General features: G+C 49.4%; 3 protein-coding genes and 1 non-coding gene across 10 annotated transcripts in view; 1 reads left to right on the top strand and 3 right to left on the bottom strand.

Moving 5' to 3' along the window:
* Window positions 1-7,860, top strand: part of MYO19 (myosin XIX) — a 35,326-nt gene extending 27,466 nt beyond the window's left edge. For all 7 annotated transcript variants that reach the window (XM_019945370.3, XM_019945375.3, XM_019945373.3 and 4 more), the window contains 5 exons: window positions 2,898-3,046; window positions 3,169-3,298; window positions 4,622-4,707; window positions 5,932-6,234; window positions 7,121-7,860. In XM_019945370.3, the coding sequence (XP_019800929.1) occupies window positions 2,898-3,046; window positions 3,169-3,298; window positions 4,622-4,707; window positions 5,932-6,234; window positions 7,121-7,249 (797 nt within the window). In that variant the 3' untranslated portion in view covers window positions 7,250-7,860. The remainder of the gene's footprint in view (window positions 1-2,897; window positions 3,047-3,168; window positions 3,299-4,621; window positions 4,708-5,931; window positions 6,235-7,120) is intronic.
* On the bottom strand, window positions 2-2,391 carry LOC141277414 (uncharacterized). The gene is made up of 2 exons (XM_073798365.1): window positions 1,473-2,391; window positions 2-1,321 (listed from the first exon to the last, which is right to left on the bottom strand). Exons 1-2 carry the CDS (start codon window positions 1,996-1,998, stop codon window positions 762-764), a joined length of 1,086 nt encoding a protein of 361 aa, XP_073654466.1. The 5' UTR covers window positions 1,999-2,391; the 3' UTR covers window positions 2-761.
* Window positions 5,616-5,745, bottom strand: LOC117309880 (small nucleolar RNA SNORA11). Its single transcript, XR_004524170.1, has one exon. It is a non-coding gene; the product is annotated as a small nucleolar RNA SNORA11 (small nucleolar RNA).
* ZNHIT3 (zinc finger HIT-type containing 3) lies at window positions 7,744-18,250 on the bottom strand. Its single transcript, XM_004311864.4, has 6 exons — window positions 18,011-18,250; window positions 15,962-16,369; window positions 15,831-15,862; window positions 10,627-10,713; window positions 9,552-9,635; window positions 7,744-8,246 (listed from the first exon to the last, which is right to left on the bottom strand). Exons 2-6 carry the CDS (start codon window positions 16,045-16,047, stop codon window positions 8,065-8,067), a joined length of 471 nt encoding a protein of 156 aa, XP_004311912.1. The 5' UTR covers window positions 16,048-16,369; window positions 18,011-18,250; the 3' UTR covers window positions 7,744-8,064.
* Between the last annotated feature and the right edge of the window lie 3,629 nt (window positions 18,251-21,879).

Below are 21,879 nucleotides of genomic sequence, written 5' to 3'. Positions count from 1 at the left end.
GTGAGGCGCCCATTTGCCAGTCACTTGTTCACCCAATTTCCTGAGCACTTACCTGGGCCATCTCAGGGTGAGGGGCTGGGGCTTCAGAGATGAATAAAACACAGCCCTGCCCTCGTGGCTCTTGGCTCAGTGGGGGAAACAAACTAAAAGAAGACAAACAATGGGGAAAGTGAAGACACAGAGTTAGGAACAGAATGCTGTGGGTGGTGCTAGAGAGGTATGAATCGGGAAGGCTTCCTGAAGGAGGTGGTGTCTGAGGCTAGATGGGATTAGCCAGGTGAGGGGCATTCCACAAGCAGGGACAGCACTGTGTGTATGAGGAGCTCCAGGCTGTTCAGTGTTGCTGGCTCATAAGGGCAAGAACAGTAGTTCGTGAGGCTGGGGGACAGGCAGGCCCACTCGCAGAAGCTGGACTTTCTCCTCCAGGCAGATGGGAGGCACTTCGGGGGATGAAGGGAGTGGCGTCAGCCTCATGCTTTCTGGAGGCCACCGTGGGGCGCCCCGTGGTTGGCCAGAGGGGAGATAGGCTAGAGATTTGGGCACAGCCGGGAAATGTTGGGAAGAAATTGGCCAGACTTGGCAAGCGTGTGATTCGATGTAGAGGGAGAGGAGAGGAGAGAATTAGCCACGCCCGGCCAGTGGGGAAGAGAGGTCTGGGGAGGCTGCCAAGCCCTTCCCAGCCAGTGGAGACATCTGCAAGGTACCGGCCAGCTCCCACCTCAGGGGCAAGGCCTGGTCTGCTGGGGTTGTTGCATGTGGCGTCACTGAGGCTGTGTGAGTTGGTGAGAAGGCCTGGGCACAGGTGGAGGGAGAAGAGGCCAAGGACAGGACACACACACGCACACACACACACACACAGACACGAAGGGATAAGAGGCCAAGGACAGGACACACGCACACGCACACACGGAGAGAGAAGAGGCCAAGGACAGGACACACACACACACACACAGAGGGAGTAGAGGCCAAGGAGGGAGAAGAGGCCAAGGACAGGAGACACACGCACACACACACACGGAGGGAGAAGACGCCAAGGACAGGACACACACACAGACACGAAGGGATAAGAGGCCAAGGACAGGACACACGCGCGCGCGCACACACACGGAGGGAGAAGAGGCCAAGGACAGGACACACACACGGGCATACACACACACGGAGGGAGAAGAGGCCAAGGACAGGACACACACACGCACACACACACACACACAGACACGAAGGGATAAGAGGCCAAGAACAGGACACACGCACACGCACACACGGAGAGAGAAGAGGCCAAGGACAGGACACACACACTCACACACACACAGAGGGAGTAGAGGCCAAGGACAGGAGACACACACACACATACACACACGGAGGGAGAAGAGGCCAAGGACAGGACGTGCGCGCACACACACACACACACACACGGAGAAGAGGCCAAGGACAGGAGACACACACTTGCACACACACACACGGAGGGAGAAGAGGCCAAGGAGGGAGAAGAGGCCAAGGACAGGAGACACACGCACACACACACACGGAGGGAGAAGACGCCAAGGACAGGACACACACACAGACACGAAGGGATAAGAGGCCAAGGACAGGACACACGCGCGCGCGCACACACACGGAGGGAGAAGAGGCCAAGGACAGGACACACACACGGGCATACACACACACGGAGGGAGAAGAGGCCAAGGACAGGACACACACACGCACACACACACACACACAGACACGAAGGGATAAGAGGCCAAGGACAGGACACACGCACACGCACACACGGAGAGAGAAGAGGCCAAGGACAGGACACACACACTCACACACACACAGAGGGAGTAGAGGCCAAGGACAGGAGACACACACTTGCACACACACACGGAGGGAGAAGAGGCCAAGAACAGGAGACACACACATGCACACACACAGACACGAAGGGATAAGAGGCCAAGGACAGGACACACACGCGCACACACACGGAGGGAGAAGAGGCCAAGAACAGGAGACACACATGCACACACACAGACACGAAGGGATAAGAGGCCAAGGACAGGACACACGCGCGCACACAAGGAGGGAGAAGAGGCCAAGGACAGGACATGCACACACACCACGCGGAGGGAAAAGAGGCCAAGGACACACACACACACCCGGGGCCAGCAGAGCCCAGGCACAGTACTGCTTTGTATTTCCCTCTCTTGGGCACGATCTTGTCACTTTCCTTTCATCCTTTCTCCCCGCCTCTCCCGCCCCCTTTCTCCATGGTGTGCTCTTCTGTTCTGTCTCTTGCCCAAAGCCCCTGGTTGATTTTGCTGCTGTTTCTCGTCTGCGGCGTTTCCTTTGGCCGCCTCCAGAGAGGCACTGGGCAGCTAAAGGTGGTCAGACCCTCAGGTAAATCCTCCCTCTACAGGAGCCGGCCCTGCCAGGTGTGGGAGGGCAGGCAGGGGGACCCGGTGGGCCTCCATGGGACTGGGATTTGTTCCCCCTTTTCCCATCAGTGGCGGGAGGGCTCAGGGGCAGAGGGAGTGGCCCGGCTGCCCTGTTTGGCCCTCAGCATGTTTGGGGCCGTAGAAACAGATGCTGGCTAAGCAGCCTGGGAGTCCACGTGGGAGTCAAGGCACCCGGTGCCCTCTGCCACCCTGCCCAAAGGGACCCACAGGAATGGAGGCTGCAGGCCAGTCCAGGGCACAGCCTCAAGTGGGATTTGGAGATTCCTCAGAACAGCCAGGGACCTGAGGGACAGTGGGAGGCCACCTCTGGCCTCCTCCCGAAAGGCAGGAGGTAGAAATGGTTAGAGGCTTCACAGCAGGAAAGAATCCTGTGGAATGTTAGGGAGACCAGGCCAGTTTCTTAAGGCCACAGAAGTGTGCAGACAATGAAGCACTTATGGGACCTCTGTCTCCACCCCCCAGGATGGTCTCCACACTCCGAGCAGGCCACGCTGCAAGCCCTCCTCCAGGACATCCTCCACACTCTGCCAGCCCTGGCTCAGGCACCAGCTGAGGCCATGCCGGCCCCAGTGCACTGTGGCAGGACCAAGGTGTTCATGACTGACTCCACGGTAAGCTGGCTTGGGATGAGGAGTGGCCAGCCACATGCTGTCCTTAGCAGGACAGGGTCTGGGCCCTCCTGAGGGCAGGGGGAGGAGAGGCTGAGGACCTCAGTGGATGCCCTTTCTCCCAGCTGGAGCTTCTGGAACGTGGGCGTGCCCAGGTGCTGGAGCAGTGTGCCCGCAGCATCCAGGGTGGCTGGAGGCGACACTGGGGCCGCAAGCAGGAGAGGCAGAGGCGGGCCGCCGTGCTCATCCAGGCAGGTAGGAGAGGTGGGGCCCTGGGCTGGCAGTCATCACTCCTGGCCAGCAGGTGGGCCCAGGTACGGCCACTGTCTGCAGCTGCACACAGCCCACGTGATACCTGTTTCTTTCGAAATGCTGCTGCTAGAGTCCCCACAGACCAAAGCTGACTGTGTCCCAGCCCCAAGAGGTTAACTGCATGTCTCTGTGGTGCGCTGGGATTCGAATTCCCTGTCCAGTTCACCCAGAGCATCTCCAGTCAGTGCATACCAGGCCACACCACAACTAAGGGTGCTTTGTAGGTAGTAGAGGCTCAAAAGTTGCCTTTAATTCCCCTTTCCTAGTCCTAGATAGCTGTTTATGCCGCCTTTTTTTCCCTTTATGACAACTCTTATCATTACCTGGGCTCCCGGGCGTGTTGAGTTTAATTAAGGAGAAGGTAAAAACTGAGAAGATCTGATTAAGGAAGCAATGTATGAACCATGACACAGCAGCCTCATTCTGAAAAACAAAAATACTAGAAACAATCCAAATACCTGACAGTGGTGGAGTCATGGCTACATTATGGACGATCCTTATCTAGCTAAGAAGTGTTTTTGAAGAATATTTTTAATTTACCGGGAAAACATTTCCAACATGATGTTCAAATCTGAATGCTGAACTACACATCAAGGTGATGCCACCTTCATAAGGTGCGTTTGTGTGTACAGGCCTGAAAAAAAAAATAAGGAAATACTGTAGAACTATCTGGGTTGGTGAGATAATAGGTGACTTTTATGCATCTTTAAACTTTATAGTTTTTCAGAATCCAAATGTGTTAGTATTTAGTCGAATAGCCCATTTTCTGAATATGATTGTACCAAAAAGAATCAGAAAATGCTGAAATTTCAAAAGAAGAAAATGAAAATTGCCCCATGATCAGCTCCCCATCCAGTAGTTATTACCTTCACCAGTGCATGGGCGTATGCTGGCATCGTTTGTGGATTCATAACGCACGCAAGCAAATTCAATTAAGGGTTTCCAAAAATACAGGTGAAAGATGCAGACAATTCAGACCCCTCTTGTTCCCTGGGCATTACCTCAGACTGAGCCCGAGGTGGGAGGTGACCCCGTGGCAGCTGCCCGTTTGATGTGTAGGTATCTATCTCCAAGTCTGGGCAGTCTGAGCTGTGGTTTGCAGAGCCAGGTCTGCTTCACGTGTTGACTCAGTCCCTCACCTCATGCGGTGGCACAGGTGGCCATTCATTCAAACGTTTACAGCTGCTCTGGTGTTGCTGCAGCCTGGTTACCGAGAGCTCTGACGAACATTTACTCTTATTTCCTGTTTCTGGACAAACCCCTCAGCTGTTCGTTCCTGGCTGACTCGGAAGCACATCCAGAGGCTGCACGCAGCTGCTACGGTCATCAAACGCGCGTGGCAGGAATGGAGAGTGAGTACTGACCCGAGAAGTCAGGGTGGGCAATGATGGACCCAGGCTGGAGTGCTGGCCCCGCCACTGCAAAGCGGGCGGCCTTGTGTCCTCATGAGTGAAGTGGACACACCGCCTACACTGCAGGACGGTTATGACATGGTAGAGTGGCACAAACAACTTTGGGAATATGCTAAAAAACATGGAACTGCACGCTTTAAAAGCATGAATCTTATGGTATTTCAATTAGATCTCAATAAGGCTATTATTTTTAATTTGTGCTTTTATTTGCCAGTATAACTACAGTAACCAGCAAACTTTTTTATTCTAAAAAGCACATTTTACATTACAGTCCAACAGACACATATATAATGTGTATACATATATAAAAGTGAAACAAAGGTTTTGCCAAAAAAGTCTACCCTGAGTGTTAATTCTTTTTAAGACTTTTTTTTTAAACTAAGGCTGAACTGCACTGACATCATAATCACCAAAGTCCCTAGTTCATCTTAGGGTTCGCTTTATGAAGTGAATAGTGTTGCACGTTCTATGGTGGGTTTGGACGATAGTATGATGACATAAAATCATTATAGTGTCATACACAGTATTTTCACTGCTCATAAAAACTTCTGTATTCTATGTATTCATCTTCCCTCCCCCGCAAACTCCTGGCAACCACTGATCTTTTTATTGTCTCCATTGTTTTGCCTTTTCCAGAATGGCATATACACGGAATCTATTTTTCTTTTTTCCTTGAAGAGAGGGGTTCAAAGTCTTTATGCCTATAACACCACTCATGGCCCAGCCACACGTGGACCGGACAGGCTCCAGGTGGCAAACTCCCCCACTGAATACTGTAGCTTTCCTTCCAGTACTGAGGCCTGTCCCACTGGTCCTGCCCAGCAGCCACGTGAAGGTGAAGGGGGGATATGTGTTGGGTATCTGTTCATAGGAAGGCCACAAGTTTTGTGCCCCTTGTCACAATGAACCCTGATTCCTGTCGGGTGTGTTGTAAACAGACGAGCCATTTCTTCAGACTCCCTGCTCTGAGCACACCCCAAAGGCTGTTTGTTAGTTTTTTAAAGCAGCATATGTAAGGCCTCAGCACAGCTGCCTTGGCCATAAAGTTGTGCCACATCAAACCAGGTGCCCTTCAGTTCACCTTGTTAAGCTGAATTATTAAAGAGACTTTTGGATTCTGTTTTGCATTAAGAGAAAGCTATAAAGTGGTGTTCTCTGTTTAAGATTAGAATGGCCTTCCTGGCTTCTAAAGAACTGGATGGTGTGGAAGAACAACGCTCGTCTCAAGTCACCTGTTCCCCGAGCTCCTCGCCACTGCCCCAGGCACAGACCAGGCTCCTGGGGGCAGTAACCCGCTTCTGGCCCCTGGGACTGGTCCTGGCCAACGCCGCCGTGGGTGCTCATGGCTTCCGGAGGAAGCTGGTGGTCTTCGCCTGCCTCCCGCTCCCCGTGGGCAGCCCCAGCAGCTACACTGTCCAGACAGCACAAGAACAAGCTGGAGTCACGTCCATCCGAGCGCTGCCTCAGGTGAGCCGTGTGACGGGCTGGCCGTCCTGCCAGGACAGCTCCAGATCCCTCACGCCCCACTGTGGAGGGCAGGGGGCAGAGCCCGGGAGTCACAGCAGGAGCAGGACCGAGGCTGCGAGAAGAGCCTCCTGACCCTGCTGGGGAAACCAGAAGCCTGCACGTCCCTCGCATTGTTACGAGGAGGGGTTTTCCAGAGCCCTTTCACTTTTTAAAAGCTGCCTCTAAATGATCTAGCGTCTCCTCTGAATCGCCTTTAAATTAGCCCAACTTCCAAAAAATTGTGGTTGTGATGACGGCACCTTGTTCTCCCCAAGTTGTAGTCTTTGGTTTATCCTATTCCAGTCGAGGAAATGACAAGCACGTGAGTCAGTGGGCCAAGAATTTATATTAAGAGCAGCCAGGGAAAGAGCCAGCCAGCACAGAAAAGGGCTAATAGCAACCTTTTACAAGGATTAGGTGACACTGACAAGGCAGAAGGAAGGAAACACTGAATTTCCTAATCTAGATAAAATCTCCATGACAACACACAGGCCAGCCAGAGTGTAAACAGAAGTGCAGTTCTTTGATCTTCCATCTTTAAGCAGGCATAAGAATGTAACAGGCCATACTCCTAGAATGGGGGAGCTCCCTCCTAGTGTTTCCTCATCTGTCTCACATTGAATGGATGTGGAATTTTATATTTTAATACTGTTTTGGACTTTGCCATTGTTTTAGAATAAGGAGAAGACAACAACATTGACTAACTCAATCGTGCTACTGCTGTGACTCTCACTTGGGTACTTACTTACATGTCCCTGCCTCCCTGCATTTCTAGCGTTCACTCTGTCAGGTACCTTTAGCCCTGGCACTCCTGGGAGCTGGGGTTAAGCTGCATCTCTTTCCCCAGGGTTCGATAAAGTTTCACTGCAGGAAGTCTCCACTGCGCTATGCTGACATCTGCCCTGAACCTTCGCCCAACAGTGTTACTGGCTTTAATCAGATCCTGCTGGAAAGACACAGGCTGGGCCACGTGTGATCTCTCCTCACATTCCATCCTCACCTGGCTGGGCCCTCCCTGGTGCCTTTGTTTCTCCACGGCCTTTTCCTGCCAGCTGCCTTGCCAAAGACATCTAATCAACACACAGCTGCCAAACAACTCCCACAGCGACTCGGAGCACACGTCGGGAGCCGCGGCTCCAGCCTGCTGGCCAGGCCGGGGCGGCAGCTGCACCAGTGGCCCGGGGCGCCGATCTACGCCTCCAGCCCTGACAGGTGTCAGGGCTGGTAGCTACCAAACCTGGATTAAGAAACTTTAGGGCCTTCACAGAACCCACTCGGTGGTGCTGGACAGCAGGCACCCCCTCCTCCAACCCCACAGGCAAAGTCAGCTTGAAATGAGCTCTAAAATTTTGGCTGAAATTTTGCCTTTTAGTTCCTTTAAAAGGAACAAAGCTTACTATTTAAATATTTGTTGTTTAATGTAATTTCAAGCAACTAGATTATGAATCAAGAATGACAAGCAATGCAATGCACCACAGAACCACCACACTTTAATTTTGAAACACTGATCAAGTTTTAACTCAAATGGGTGTGAAAACCATATCATTTATGTCTTAATTGTACCGAAAATAAAACATTTAAAAACAACCATCTGAATGTCAAGTTCTCTCTCCATAAAGGGTTTGCCACCTGGAGTACCTCCATCCGCGTGCACCCCAGCCTGCAGCAATGGACATAAGGATGTGCAGGACCTACCTGAGGTCAGCCGGTCAATGTCCGGAAAGCGCCGCCCCTGCTAGGGCCCCACACGAGCTGGCCTCCTGGGAGGAGCCGGCAGCACAATAATCCACCTTAAGAATCCTCATTCGGGGACGGTTCCACGATCCTTAAACAGCAGTCAGCAAACTCCAAAAACAAAGGCTCCTGCATGCAGGCTCGCATGAGCTTTGCCTTGTCGTCTGCCTGATCGAGGTTGACCATCAACTGTCTAAGGTGTGGACTGAGCAGTAAGCTTCTCAGCGCTGCAGACTCCCCTTAAAAATGAACAGGGAAAGAGAACCAAGCTGAGTTCAAGTGGGAATAGGCAGAGATAGCTGAAAGCCAAATGTTTCAAATGTAATAAATACCAAGGATGTGGCATCCCCTTACCCTTTAAACCCACAAATTAACCCAGCACTTCACATAAGGTGAGATCAGCGTATCAGATAAATTTCCAAGTTAAACGCTATCAGATTTTTATTCTTTATATCTCTGTAAATATTTTAACTTAATTTTTTCTTAGCTGAAATGGCATCATTTTACCAGCACAGATACAAAGAATAGCAGCATGTGGGCATGTTTTCTCTCCATAAGCATGAAGGTTCTCAGCGACAAGGACAGTTACACCAAATCTCTGAATGATGTTTAAGTGTGTGCTTGATCCAGCATAAAGCAGGATGAGTAGCAGTGAACTGACACTAACGTGTACGGTGCTTTACAGTTTACAAAATCATCCACACATATACCCAGCTCAGCTCCTACCTCAGTCTAACTAATCACTCCCATGGGACTGGCTACAAAGCACCACCTCTGTGAAATGGGAAAAATGAAAATAACACCACTTTTAGGAATTACACTGGCCAGTTAATTATACATAATAGAAATGCAGTCCTACAAAAATGCTGGGCATTATTAACACCGCGTCCCTCTGAAAAATCAAATCCTGGGATGACCCAGTCTGCATGAATGACTGGACTGTAAAGCGAGCACTGGGATCAGGAATAAACGGAGGCCCCTGACTGGTGTGAGAGACAAAACGTGGGGGGTGGTATATTACAGCACACCATGGGAAGCTGAAAAAGTACCTAATTCTGAGAGAGACCAAAGGTCAAGAAAAGTTTAGCTGAGGAAATTTGAACCAAGCCTTGAAAGAGGAGCAGAATTGGGCTTCCCTGGTGGTGCAGTGGTTGAGAATCGCCTGCCAATGCAGGGGACACGGGTTCGAGCCCTGGTCTGGGAAGATCCCACATGCCGCAGAGCAACTAAGCCCGTGTGCCACAACTACTGAGCCTGCGCTCTAGAGCCCATGAGCCACAACTACTGAGCCTGCATGCCACAACTGCTGAAGCCCGTGCGCCTAGAGCCCATGCTCAGCAACAAGAGAAGCCACCACAATGAGAAGCCCGCGCACCACAACGAAGAGAAGCCCGCGCTCGCCACAACCAGAGAAAGCCTGCGTGCAGCAACGAAGACCCAATGCAACCAAAAATAAATAAATTTATTTTAAAAAATCACATTCTGTACAATCCAATGTATCTCAATGGTTAACAAAGAAGTAAACAAGCACAGCACAGACTTACCTAAATTCTTTAAATTCTGCAAGGAAACTCTGTCCTCTTCCTCGTCACTATTGAGAAAATCAGCTACAGAGTCGTCATCATCATCTGAGGAATATAACACAATCAACTGCGTATGACTGAAAAGGAAACCTAGGTGCCAGGTTTTAATAACTCCTCCAATAGATAAAAAATGTATGTGCACACACGCAACAGGAACAGAGATATGCAAGTGGGTACAGAGAAAAGTAACCTCTTCTCTGGAATTTGTGACTAAACCAACACTCCTTTTAGGAAAGCAAAGAACTGGTGAGTAACAAATGCATCCTAGTGTTCACACGCTTACTCTGTGTGTTTCCCTGTGGTCTGTGGGCTTTAGGGCCTTATTTTCCAGTTCTTGCCACCCCATCTCCCCTCACCATGGCGGCTCCAGCCCTGTCATGGCCAAAAAATTATATGCTCTGTAAAAACCCACTGACATGATTTCCCTGTGTTTTCAGCATGGGCAGAAATTTCTGAACCCAACAACAGTTTATCAAAGGGCAGAAATGGGCCATCCCCTGGCTGTGAATGTTCAATGCCTCTTTGGTGGCGCTGGGAGGGGCTGCTTCCAGAGCCTGGCATGGTGCATCGCCCGCAGGAGGCATTAAAGAAAGGCTAGATGGATGAAGAGGATGACAGCCCACTCCCGCTGTGAGCTGTGAGGGCCCCAGCAGCAGCGAGACCAAAGGCAGCACCCCACCTAGGCCTAGCTCAGGTGAACCTACAGCCCCAGCCAGGCCCAGGGAGGGGGACCCGAAGCCGTGACTGGAGGAGGCTCCCGCCAGCAGTGTCCACCACTCACCCCCAAACCATGGTGATGGCCTTTCTCCCCCTCTGCCTCCTGCCCCCATCTTTCTTCTCTTGAACCGTCAGGCTGCTCTGTAACATCACCCGTGGTGACGTGTGCCCCCAGCCCCAGTGCTCAGGGCTGAGGAAGCTGCTGCTCCCTAATGAACTTGACTCCTGGCCCCAGCCCAGTCTCCTCTCCTCTCTCCTTTCAACATATTCTATTTGAAACCCTTCTCTAGGTTTGTTTGTTTGGAGTCAACCAACCCACCTGTGTTTTCCACAGGCTTTTTAGTTTTTGCAGTAAGATGCGATCTTATTTCTTTCTTGACAGGACGAGTTTCAGGGTTGCACTGCTCTGAAAAAGACACAAATCTCAGGTGCACATCGCCTCCACTTGAGTGACAAGGCTGCACACGCCACCACCAAGCCAGCCTCTAGGGGGAAGCATATGTATGGGGTAAGGGACATAGGTGGGGGTGGGGATGAAGGAGAGGAAGTGAGAGATCCAGTGAAGGGCCAGTAAAAGCCTGAGCCCCGCAAAAGGGCTGAGGAAGCAGGCCTCGTGCACCCCTAGGGCCTGTCTCCAACCTCCCTGCCTGGCCGAATCGCACAGGGCTTTCACCACGATTCAGTAGCACACTGACTTCAATCAGCATCAAACTGTGTTCTCAGCAGTTTCTGATACCAAATTTGCATGTACCACATGCCACCGGGGACACACAGATGAAAGCCATCAGGCCCTCGGAGGGGTTTAGTCGCACAGATGACAGAGATATGGACAAGATAAGGAGAGTCTGATCCGAGTCACCTGAGAGGGCGGGGAGATGAGAGGGGAAGGTGCTGCCAGGTGGAAAGAGCATGTGGGGCAGAGGGAAAGGTCCATGGCTGGACCGGACCCTTGAAAGAGTAGGCAGATGCAGGGAGATGGGGGTGAGCAACTGGTAGCTGATGGGCGGGGCAGGCCTGGCATGTGGCCGGGGCACAAGAGGAGGAAGCCGAGCAAAAGAATGCCACACACAGGTCTGTCTGTCTTCCCCAGACCAGTGTCTCTCAGAGAGGGCGCTACTGTACTCAGGTTGGAAAGATCTTTAATGGTGTGGGATAACTTCACACACCCCAGGCGGTTTTTGTGAGTCAACACGAATAACCAGAAGTACCACCATCGCCTCCGCTACTGTGAGAACAAAAACACTGTGACCACGTCTCTAGGGAGAGCAATACCCAGGTTAAGAACCACCGCCAGAAGACCTAAATAGACAGTCCTCCAAAGAGGACATACAGATGGCCAACAGGCACATGAGAAGATGCTCAACATTGATAATTATTAGAGAAATGCAAACCAAAACCACAACAAAGTATCACCTCTCACTGGTCAGAATGGCTATCATCAAAACGTCTACAAATAACATGCTGCAGAGGGTGTGGAGAAAAGGGAATCCTTCTACACTGTTGGTAGGAGTGTAAGTTGGTGCGGTCACTATGGAAAACACTATGGAGGTTCCTCAGAAAACTAAAAATAGAATTACCATATGATCCAGCAATCCCACTCCTGGGCATATATCCAGACAAAACTATAATTCAGAAAGATACACACACCCCTGTGTTCACAGCAGCACTATTCACAATAGCCAAGACATGGAAACAACCTAAATGTCCATCGAGACGGATAAAGAAGGTATGGTATATATATACAATGGAATACTACTCAGCCACTAAAAAGAATGAAATTATTCCATTTGCAGCAACATGAATGCAACCAGAGATTACCATACTAAGTAAGTCAGAAAGACAAATACCATATGATATCACTTATATGTGGAATCTAAAATATGGCACAAATGAACCTATCTGCAAAACAGAAGCGGACTCACAGACATAGAGATCAGACTTGTGGTTACCAAGGAGGATGGGGTTGGGGGAGGGATGGAGTGGGAGATTGGGGTTAGCACATGTAAGCTATTATATATAGAACGGATAAACAACAAGGCCCGACTGTATAGCACAGGGAACTATATTCAATATCCTGTGATAAACCATAATGGAAAAGAATGTAAAGAAAAAAGAATTTTATATATACATATATATATGTGTATAACTGAATCACTTTGCTGTACAGAAGTTAACACGTTGTAAATCAACTATACTTCAATAAAAAAAACATAAAGACCACCAGACATTATGCACCTTCTATAGTCATGCCTAAGACCACCTGTAGTTTTGCCAGAGAGACTGACCCTGAGCTCTGATCCAGTCTCTGATCTGTCAATTTGTAAGAAACAGAGGATTGAGGAGTATGCCTAAGTGCACCATGAGCTTGCAATCAGCAAAACCCAGACTGTGGGTAACTGTACAAGTGGCTTGAATTCTTCAACAGAGAAATTGTAAAGAAAAAAAAAACAAAAAAAAAGGATGGAGGAGGAATTTACAGATTAAAAGAGACTTAAAAGAAATATCAGGGACTTCCCTGGTGGCACAGTGGTTAAGAATCTGCCTGCCAATGTACAGGACATGGGTTTGAGCCCTGGTCCAGGAGGATCCCACATGCCACGGAGCAACTAAGCCTGTGTTCCACAACTACTAAGGCTGCACTCTAGAGCCAGCGTGCCACAACTACTGAGCCTGTGTGCTGCAACTACCGAAGCCCGGGCGCCTAGAGCCCATTCTCCTCAACAAGAAAAGCCACTGCAATGAGAAGCCCACGCACCGCAACTAAGAGTAGCCCACACTCTCCGCAGCTAGAGGGAGCCCACGCACAGCAACGAAGACCCAATGCAGCCAAAAATAAATAAATAAAATAAATTTTTTTAAAAAAAGAAATATCACATTTTTGGGGAATTCCCTGGTGGTCCAGTGGTTCAGACTTGGCGCTTTCACTGCTAGGCCAGGGTTCAATCCCAATCCCTGGTCAGGGAACTGAGATCCTGCAAACTGAGCAGCATGGCCCAAGAACAACAAAAAAAAGAAAGAAAGAAAGAAATATCACCTTTTTTTAATGGGCAAGACTAAATGATACGCTTTCAGGACACGTATTTACATAATAAAACTAAAAAAGCAAAGAAGTGATTACTATAAAAGTCAGGACAGTGGTTACTTTTTTTTTTTTAAAGATTTTATTTTTTTGATGTGAACCATTTTTTAAAGTCTTTATTGAATATGTTACAATATTGCTTCTGTTTTATGTTTTGGTTTTTTGGCCCCGAGGCATGTGGAATCTTAGCTCCCTGACCAGGGATTGAACGTGCACCCCCTGCATTGGAAGGCGAAGTCTTAACTACTGGACCGCCAGGGAAGTCCCAGAAGAGTGGTTATTTATAGGAAGCGAGGGCACTGGATCGGGACAGGTCATGTGGAGGGGTTCCAGAGTGGATGGCAAAGTTCTATTTTCTTCATCTGGGTGGTGTTTGCCTTGTAATAAATAATTCAGTAAGCCAAAAAAAAAAGTCTACAAATAATAAATGCTGGAGATGGTGTGGAGAAAAGGGAACCCTCCTACCACTGTTGGTGGGAATGTAAACTGGCACAGCCACTACGGTGAACAGTATGGAAGTTCCTTAAAAAACTAAAAATAGAGTTGCCATATGATCCAATAATCCCATTCCTGGACATATATCCAGAGAAAACTCTTAATTCAAAAAGATACATACACCCCAATGTTCATAGCAGCACTATTTACAATAGCCAAGACATGGAAGCAAACTAAATGTCCACAGACGGATGAATGGATAACGAATATGAGGTATATATACACAATGGAATACTACTCAGCCAGTAAAAAAAGAATGAAATAATGCCATCTGCAGCAACATGGATGGACCGAGAGATTATCGTACTGAGTGAAGTAGGTCTGAGAAAGACAAATATCATGATACCTCTTATATGTGGAATCTAAAAAAAATGATCCAAGTGAATTTATTTACAAAACAGAAACAGACTGACAGAAAACAAGTTTATGGTTACCAAAGGGTAAGGGGTGGGGGAGGAATAAATTAGGAATTTGGGATTAACAGAAACACATATATAAAAAAAAAAATAGACCTACTGTATAGCATAGGGAACTATATTCATTATCTTGTAATAACTCATAATGGAAAAAAACTGAAAAAGAAATATATATATATATATCACTGAATCACTTTGCTGTACACCTGAAATACTGTAAATCAACTATATTTCACTTAAAAAAAAAACAAAACACTACTGCCAGAGAGACTGGAGTGTTCACCAAGGGAGTGAATTGCTCAAATCTGCATTTCAGAAAAACTACCCAAGCAGCTGCCAGGTCTCACAGTTAAGAGCTCCAGATTGCCCTAGGGGGTCTTGGTGAGGCCTTACAGGGCTGCAGGACTAGAGGGAAGCGTTCCACACCCAGCTCCCCAACCCTGTTTCAGCAAAGCATTTCTACTTCTTTTCTATCTTGAGCTGACAGGTTTCTTTTGAAAATGCTCCAGAGACATCAGGGTTAAGGAAAAAAAGCGGGGCGGGGAGTGGAGAGGGTGATGCTTGAAACACACAGCTGTAAATCAGAGAATGGAGGGGATGAAACTACAGGCAAACCACCAATGAGGAACTTTAACCGAACAATCACTGAGAGAGAGGTCGTGGGAAAGAGTCCCTAAGGACTAAGAGACGCGGATTGAAGATACTTAAAAAATGCAGGCTTGACAAAGACCTTGCTCCTTATTGTAAACTGAACTACCTCCACGTTTCTATCAAGATATTATGTAAAAGAAAGAAAACGAAAAAAAAAAAAAAAAAAAGAAAGAAAACGTCGTTAACCTCAGCCAGCGCAGCAAATGATGCGGAGCTGCGTCAGAACACTAAGAGGAAGGAACAGCTAGGGGAGACTTCTACGGCAAAACTGGTCGACTATTTTTAAAGAAGAAAAAGAGGATAGGGGACTTCCCTGGCGGTTCAGTGGTTAAGACTTTGCGCTTCCAATGCAGTGGGTAGGGGGGTTCCATCCCTGGTCAGGGAACTAGGATCCCACATGCCACGCAGCACATGCAAAAAAAAAAAAAACGAGAGAGAGAGAGAGAGAGAATGGTACGTAGAAGAAAACGCAGAGCAGAAGAAAGGTTGTTTTTTTTTGTTTTTGTTTTTTTTGCGGTACGCGGGCCTCTCACTGTTGTGGCCTCTCCCGCTGCGGAGCACAGGCTCCGGACGCGCAGGCTCAGCGGCCATGGCTCACGGGCCCAGCCGCTCCGCGGCATGTTGGATCCTCCCAGACCAGGGCACTAACCCGTGTCCCCTGCATCGGCAGGCGGACTCTCAACCACTGCGCCACCAGGGAAGCCCCAGAAAAAAAGGTTTTGATTGTGCAAAATGTGGAGACACATTCGCAGGTAGAAGTATCCGCCCTCCCACCCCGCCCAGGAGGAGGAGCTCCTACAGTATCAGGCGTTGCAAGGGCGGGAGGGAGCAGGGGACAACGACGGGACGTGGGGGCTGCCGTGCACGAGGAGGGAACCTTACCTTTGTGCTCCCGGAAGCAGGTCAACGAGCAACTGTAAAAACAAAGCCACAGGCCGCGTCAGCCCCGAAGGCCGCGCGGACCCTCTCGCCACCCCGCCACCCGTCCGCAGCCCACAACCGCCGGCACTCACTAGGGCACGCGGCAGGCGGGGCAGCGGTATTTGGGTTTCTCCAAACAGATAACGCAGACAGCGGTGCTGCAATTCAGTGACGCCATGGTCTCTCCCAAGACGCGCTCCGTCCCGGCGCCTAGGCCTCTCGCCGCAGGTCCCACGTGCACACCTTTTCTTCCGTTTCCTTAACCAGGACCAATCAGCGCGCAGCACTTATTGGCAGTCAAAAGCAATGGATTGATCCAGCTCATTGTTTCAGGCCTGAGAAGTAGAAAGTCGATGCACTCGATGCGCAACCAGTACCCCCACCAGAGGGTCTCTCTGATTAGGTCACGGCCTCGAAGAACTTGTTATGTAGCCCTGTCCCTGTCCCTACGCGGCCCTGTGACTTGCAGCAAGTCATTGTCACTCTCCAGCTCTGTTGCCCTGTATGTAAAAAGAATACGTGGGATTAAATGTCCTTTACCTTCTGGCTTGGACTTTCTCAGTCTTGCACCGGCATTGGGTTCTCCCCGCACATCTCATTTGCTTCCCCCTTTGCGGAGCACAGGCTCCGGACGCGCAGGCTCAGCGGCCATGGCTCACGGGCCCAGCCACTCCGCGGCATGTGGGATCTTCCCGGACCGGGGCACGAACCTGTGTCCCCTGCATCGGCAGGCGTACTCTCAACCACTGCGCCACCAGGGAAACCCCTCATTTTTTTAGCAAATGAGAAGTCCACACACTGGCCGTTAAATCACATGACACACACGTGCCCTTCCCAGCCATCTTTCGCACAGGCAAGGAAGATGAGGCTTGGCCGCTGATAGATGTTTATTGCGCTCCAACTGTGAGCCCCGCACTGCCCAGATGCTGGGCTAGGGACACCCAGGGATTAGCAGGCCCGGTCTCTGGGACCTTAAGGCTTAGAGTGAAGGCAGGAAGGAGAATCCCTGGGTGGGATTGATTAGCCAGGGAACAGATGAGTCACCTCTGGTCCAGAAAGGTGAACTGTGATGGGCCTTGAATGCCACCTCAGGCTTTAGGAATAGACAAAGTCACATTTTATTGGGAGCCCTGCTCCTCCTCAAAGCCCTGAGCATTGTCCAGCCTAACCAGGGTTCCCAGCCCACACATGTGGGGTGCCCTCTTAGGGCCATAAGTCACCCTCACCCCAAGAACCTCCCCTTTGTGTTGGTCCATCAGCCCTCAGGATCTCACTATTATAAAAGCCCTGAACCACTGTCACAGTCTGTGGGGATGAATCTGCTACAACCAAAGCAGTCATTCAAGTCTTAGCTCCAACCCCTCTCTGGCTGTGTGACTTGGACAATTGTCTACCCTACAACTATTAGAGTGGATGTTCAGGCCTACTTTCCTGAGCTATTTACATCAGAGAGGAGACTGTAAAAAGGTTTGTGATCTGAAGTGCTACAAAAGGTTATTTATGGGATATCTAGGAAGAGTCTGCAACTCTTCTGGAGCCCTGGTCCCTACCCCATGAGCGTGGGCTCCAGGCCCCAAGTCCCTGGAGCCCAGGGTGCTGGACCTCAGGCCCTTCTAAAAGGGTTTCACTGTCAGCCTCGGTGAGCCATGCTGGGGTTGGGCTTGAGTGACTCTCCATTACTCCTTTGGCTTTGCCAGACTGTCCTGAGGGCGCTGTCCAGTCCTCAGTGCTGAAGTGGCACTGGCCCCTCCGGTTGCCTACCTGCCCCAGCATGCAGCTGCCCCTGCCTCCAGCCTCCAAACAGAACTCAGGCCAAAATCCAACGTTTCCACACTGACCTAATAATCTGCAGCGTTCCTTGTATTCCTCAACAGTTGTGACCACTGCTGGTTTGACCCAGAAGTATTCCAGAGAGCCCATGCTTAACAGGGAAGGCCAGAGGCCAGTGACTTGTCCAGGTCACATTTGAACCTCATGCCCTGTCTGGCACCAGCACAAATTCTCCTACTAGGTACATCACCACTGCCCACCCAGACTTTTCCTGTGAGTTGTGTTTGGAGGCTGAGGCCATGGAGAGTCTCCACAATCTTCAGGGGCTCAACCTGAGCCCACCCACACCCATTCCATGCTGACTCTCCTACCTGTGGGTCCAGAGATGGTGACACCAGCAAAAAGAAAATTCCTGGAATTCATCCCATGCACATTGCATTCGGTAAAAATACCTCTTCCTCTACTCTGGGTGACCTCCAGCTTCCCTGGAAAGACGTACCCCTCCTGCTCCAATATCCAGGAAAGAAGGTGGCTCATCTCTGATGGTGATGACGTTGGGGAACACCAAGAAGTGAAGGACGCCGGGTACAGCTCCTATGGGCAATGGCTAGTTCAGAGAAGAAAGACGGGTATGACTCTGGGCCCCAGCAACTAGAGGTCCACACTGATGTGGTCTGGCTCTCCCTGGTCCCCCATCACGCCCTCCTAGCGGCTGTCTAAGGCTGCCTCACGCCTTCTCAGCGTCAGCCGAGGAGCAGGGCCAGACCTGGAGAGAGGCGAGGTAATAATCGAGGCAGAACGGTTTCCAGAGCTCCGCTGCTTGGCAGACGCTGTCCAGCAAATTCCAGGCGGGCCGAGCCCGGCGCCAACGCCAAAGACTGGAGACGCGCGTGGAGTCCCAGGCCCGGCACTCAGCACCGCCAGAGGGCGCTCCAGATCGAGATTGGCCCCGGCGTAGCCTGAGCTGGACTGGAGCACCGCTCGCACCGACCTTGCGTGGGAGGCTATACTGTCTCGCCATTCAGGGAAGAGTAAATACAGGCCTGCCCGGCGCCTCGATCATCGCCAAGTGGCGGGAGAGAGGGTCGAGAGTGCGGGGCTGAAGCAGACGACCGGATGGGCAGCGGTGTCTCTTGCATGAAAGTAAGGCCCACGCAAGGCCAGCCGAGGGCTCCAAATGCGCCTGGCTGTCCAGGGGCAGTTCCCGCGGTGCCCACCGCCCCGCGCTTCTCGGCAACCCCTGGGGTGGATATCCAGCTGGAAGGTGGCCACCCCACATTGGCCTGGTGAAAGGTTAATAGTACTTCGGGAGTTTTCAGGTTACTAACTAGGGTGCACCACTGCCCTGCACCTTCCCTGATGCCATGATGGGGCGGGCACGCGGGCTGCATGTTGCCCTTATCTGAGGCCAGATGTTGATACGGCTGGGCTCTCGGTGTAGCCAAATCTCAGCTTCTTTCTGCAGCCCTAACATCTCTATCCCTCTGCCCTCTTGGCGGCAGCAAGAGAAGTGTCTAGGATGGTATCTTTAGAGGACCTATACTGCCCGGTTCTCACCTCCTCCCCTCCACTTACTCTCTGGTATCTAAGAGAGTAGCTCAGATGTTAAAGGGGGTGAGGTTGCTGGTGCGAATCAAATAAAGGAGGCCTGAGGTTATGCTGGAGTGGTTTCCAAGTCATCCATTTCCAACTCTCTGCGTGTTATTTTATCTTGAAAATGACATTCATTCCCCAACTCTAGACAATGACAGTCTGACCTTCAGTTAGACTCCAAGGAGAACTTCCAAACAACAAAAGAAAAATAATAGCATTATCTACAGCAGAACGGATGGGAGAGCACAGACCTTAAAGGTCACCATTGTTTCATGAATACACGCTACTGCCCACAACCCCACACTTTTCTCCCACCCTCTCCCACTTGCAAATCAATATATATCTCCCACCGTACATTTCCTAGGACAGAGATCAAAGGAATCAGGACTTCCCAGACAGATTCTCCACGAAACCTCTAAAGGTCCCATATGGAGTGGGAGTGGGGCTTGCACAAACCTCCTAACTCACCTCTATCTCCCACATGGCATGTCAGGGAGGGAGAATTTCCCCCTCTATGCTTCCTGAGTTCTTGTGGTTGCCGCTAATAATAAATAGTGCACTAATAGTAATTAGTGCACTAATAATAAAATTGACACAAGAGAAAAAGAAACAAAATTTAACTCATACGCATGGAGGTCCCATAGAAATGAAACCTAAGAATAGGCCAAAGCAGGCAGCTTTTATACTTTCTAGACAAAGAAACAATACATTTGTGAGGAATTGACAAGACAAAGAAACAGATTTTGGGTGCCCAACTAGTGCAGAATTAGAACAGAGTTTGGGCTTGGGATAGTAAATTGAAGTAACAAGGATTGTTTATGTAGGATTCTCGGCCCGAATTCCCTATCTTTGGCAATAAGGGGGTCCTTCTACCTCCAGATGTAGGGAGTGCATCTTTCACATGAAAGGTTTTTTTCCCTGCTTTCAAGGAGACAGCAAGGAGGGTCAGAGCATCCCTCTTGCATTGGCCATTTCTTAAGCAACTTTAATTCAAAATAATCAATACACCACTGAGGAACATTTTGTGGTGGACTACTCTGGGTCCCAACACAGAAATGCATAGGAACTCTGCTCAGTGGCGAGCAGGGAAAAGGACGTAAGACCCTGTTTCCTTCCCCATCTTTTAAAACTAAATACAAAATAACAACTTTCAGACAAATAAAAGCCATGAGAATTCTTCATCAGCAGATCCACACAAGAAAGTTATTCTGGCAATAGGAAAATGATACCAGATGAAAATTAAAATCACAATATAACACCACACACCTACTAGAATAACTAAAATTACAAACACTGGCAATACCAAGTGCCTGTGAGGAGGCTGCTATGAACTGGACGTTTGTGTCCCCTCAAAATTCATACATTGAAATCCTAAACCCCAATGTGATAGTATTAGGAGGTGGGGCCTTTGGGAGGTGATAAGGTCATGAGGATGGAACCCTCGTGAATGGTACTAGTGCCCTTATAAAAGATACCCCAGAGAGTTCTCGTGCCCTCCTTCCACCATGTGAAGACACAGTGTGAAGATGACAGTCTGTGAAGCAGGAAGCAGGTTCTCACCAGACACCAAATCTGTTGGCACTGTGATCTTGGACTTCCCAGCCTCCAGAACTGTGAGAAAAAAATGTTTGTTGTTTAAGTCACACATCTTATAGTATTTTTTGTTACAGAAGCCCAAGTGGACTAAGACAGAAATTGGTACCAAGAAGTAGGTACTGCTGTAATAAACCGAAAAATGTGAAAGTGGCTTTGGAACCACATAATGGGTAGAGGCCAGAAGAGTTTTGAGATGCATGCTAGAAAAAGCCTACATGGCCTTGAAGGGACCTTCAGAGGTGATTTGAGTGAAGGCTCAGAAGAGGAGGAGAGCTATATCTTAGAGAATACGTAAGTGGTGGTGAACAGAATGTTAGTAGAAATACAGATGGTAAAGGCCGTTCTGATGAGGTCTCAGAAGGAACTAAAGAACATTGGAAATTGGAGGAAAGGTGATCCTTAGTGTAAAGTGGCAAAGAACTTGGCTGAACGATGTTCCTGTTTCAGAGTTCTGTTGAAGGCCCATCTTGCAAGTGACGACACTGGATGTTTAGCTGAAATTTCTAAGCAAAGCGTTTGAAGGTCTGGCTTGGCTCCTCTTGACTGCATCTGATAAAATGTGAGAAGACAGAAATGACTTAAAGGAGGAATTGCTAAGCAAAAAAAGAGCAGAACTTAAAGATTCTCAGCCTATGCATATTGAAAAAAAAAATGAAAACACTAACGGTGTGGCCAAGCAACTGTCTGATCAGGAGAATTGTAGAAACTAGGCACTATTCTTCAAAACAGCCTGTGGAAAACACACACGGGTTGGTTGACTTAAACTGCAATGAACACAGAGATGCATCTACTACAAATCCTTACTTGCTCCTCCTTCGGCCAAAAGTTCCAGCCACATTTCGTTCTGACTTTGCCTGGGCAGCCATACCCTTCTCTTCCAAAGTGCTCATGGGGAATCCATAAAAACGCTATCATAAAACGTTGTGCAGGACGTTATACAACAATGAGAAAAACTTTAAAGAGAACCTAAGTAATGGAATGCTAATCTTCTGCACTAAAAACGCTAATTATCCCCTAATTCATCTAAACATTCAAGGAAATTCTAATTTAT

This window comes from Tursiops truncatus, chromosome 20 (assembly GCF_011762595.2).
Source record: "Tursiops truncatus isolate mTurTru1 chromosome 20, mTurTru1.mat.Y, whole genome shotgun sequence".
NCBI classification, from domain to species: Eukaryota; Metazoa; Chordata; class Mammalia; order Artiodactyla; family Delphinidae; genus Tursiops; species Tursiops truncatus.
Note: the sequence above shows the minus strand (reverse complement) of the source record. Positions and strands in the feature narration are given on the sequence as shown.

Excerpts from the sequence above, each read along its gene's own strand:
- LOC141277414 (XM_073798365.1), bottom strand. The coding sequence starts at position 1,998 with ATGTGTGTCTCCTGTTCTTGGCCTCTTCTCCCTCCGTGTGTGTGCGCG. Across the intron at positions 1,322-1,472 it reads GCCTCTTCTCCCTCCTTGGC|CTCTACTCCCTCTGTGTGTG; the intron begins CTCTTCTCCCTC and ends CCTGTCCTTGGC.
- ZNHIT3 (XM_004311864.4), bottom strand. The coding sequence starts at position 16,047 with ATGGCGTCACTGAATTGCAGCACCGCTGTCTGCGTTATCTGTTTGGAG. Across the intron at positions 15,863-15,961 it reads CCCGCCTGCCGCGTGCCCTA|TTGCTCGTTGACCTGCTTCC; the intron begins GTGAGTGCCGGC and ends TTGTTTTTACAG. Across the intron at positions 9,636-10,626 it reads AAAGCCTGTGGAAAACACAG|ATGATGATGACGACTCTGTA; the intron begins GTGGGTTGGTTG and ends TATATTCCTCAG.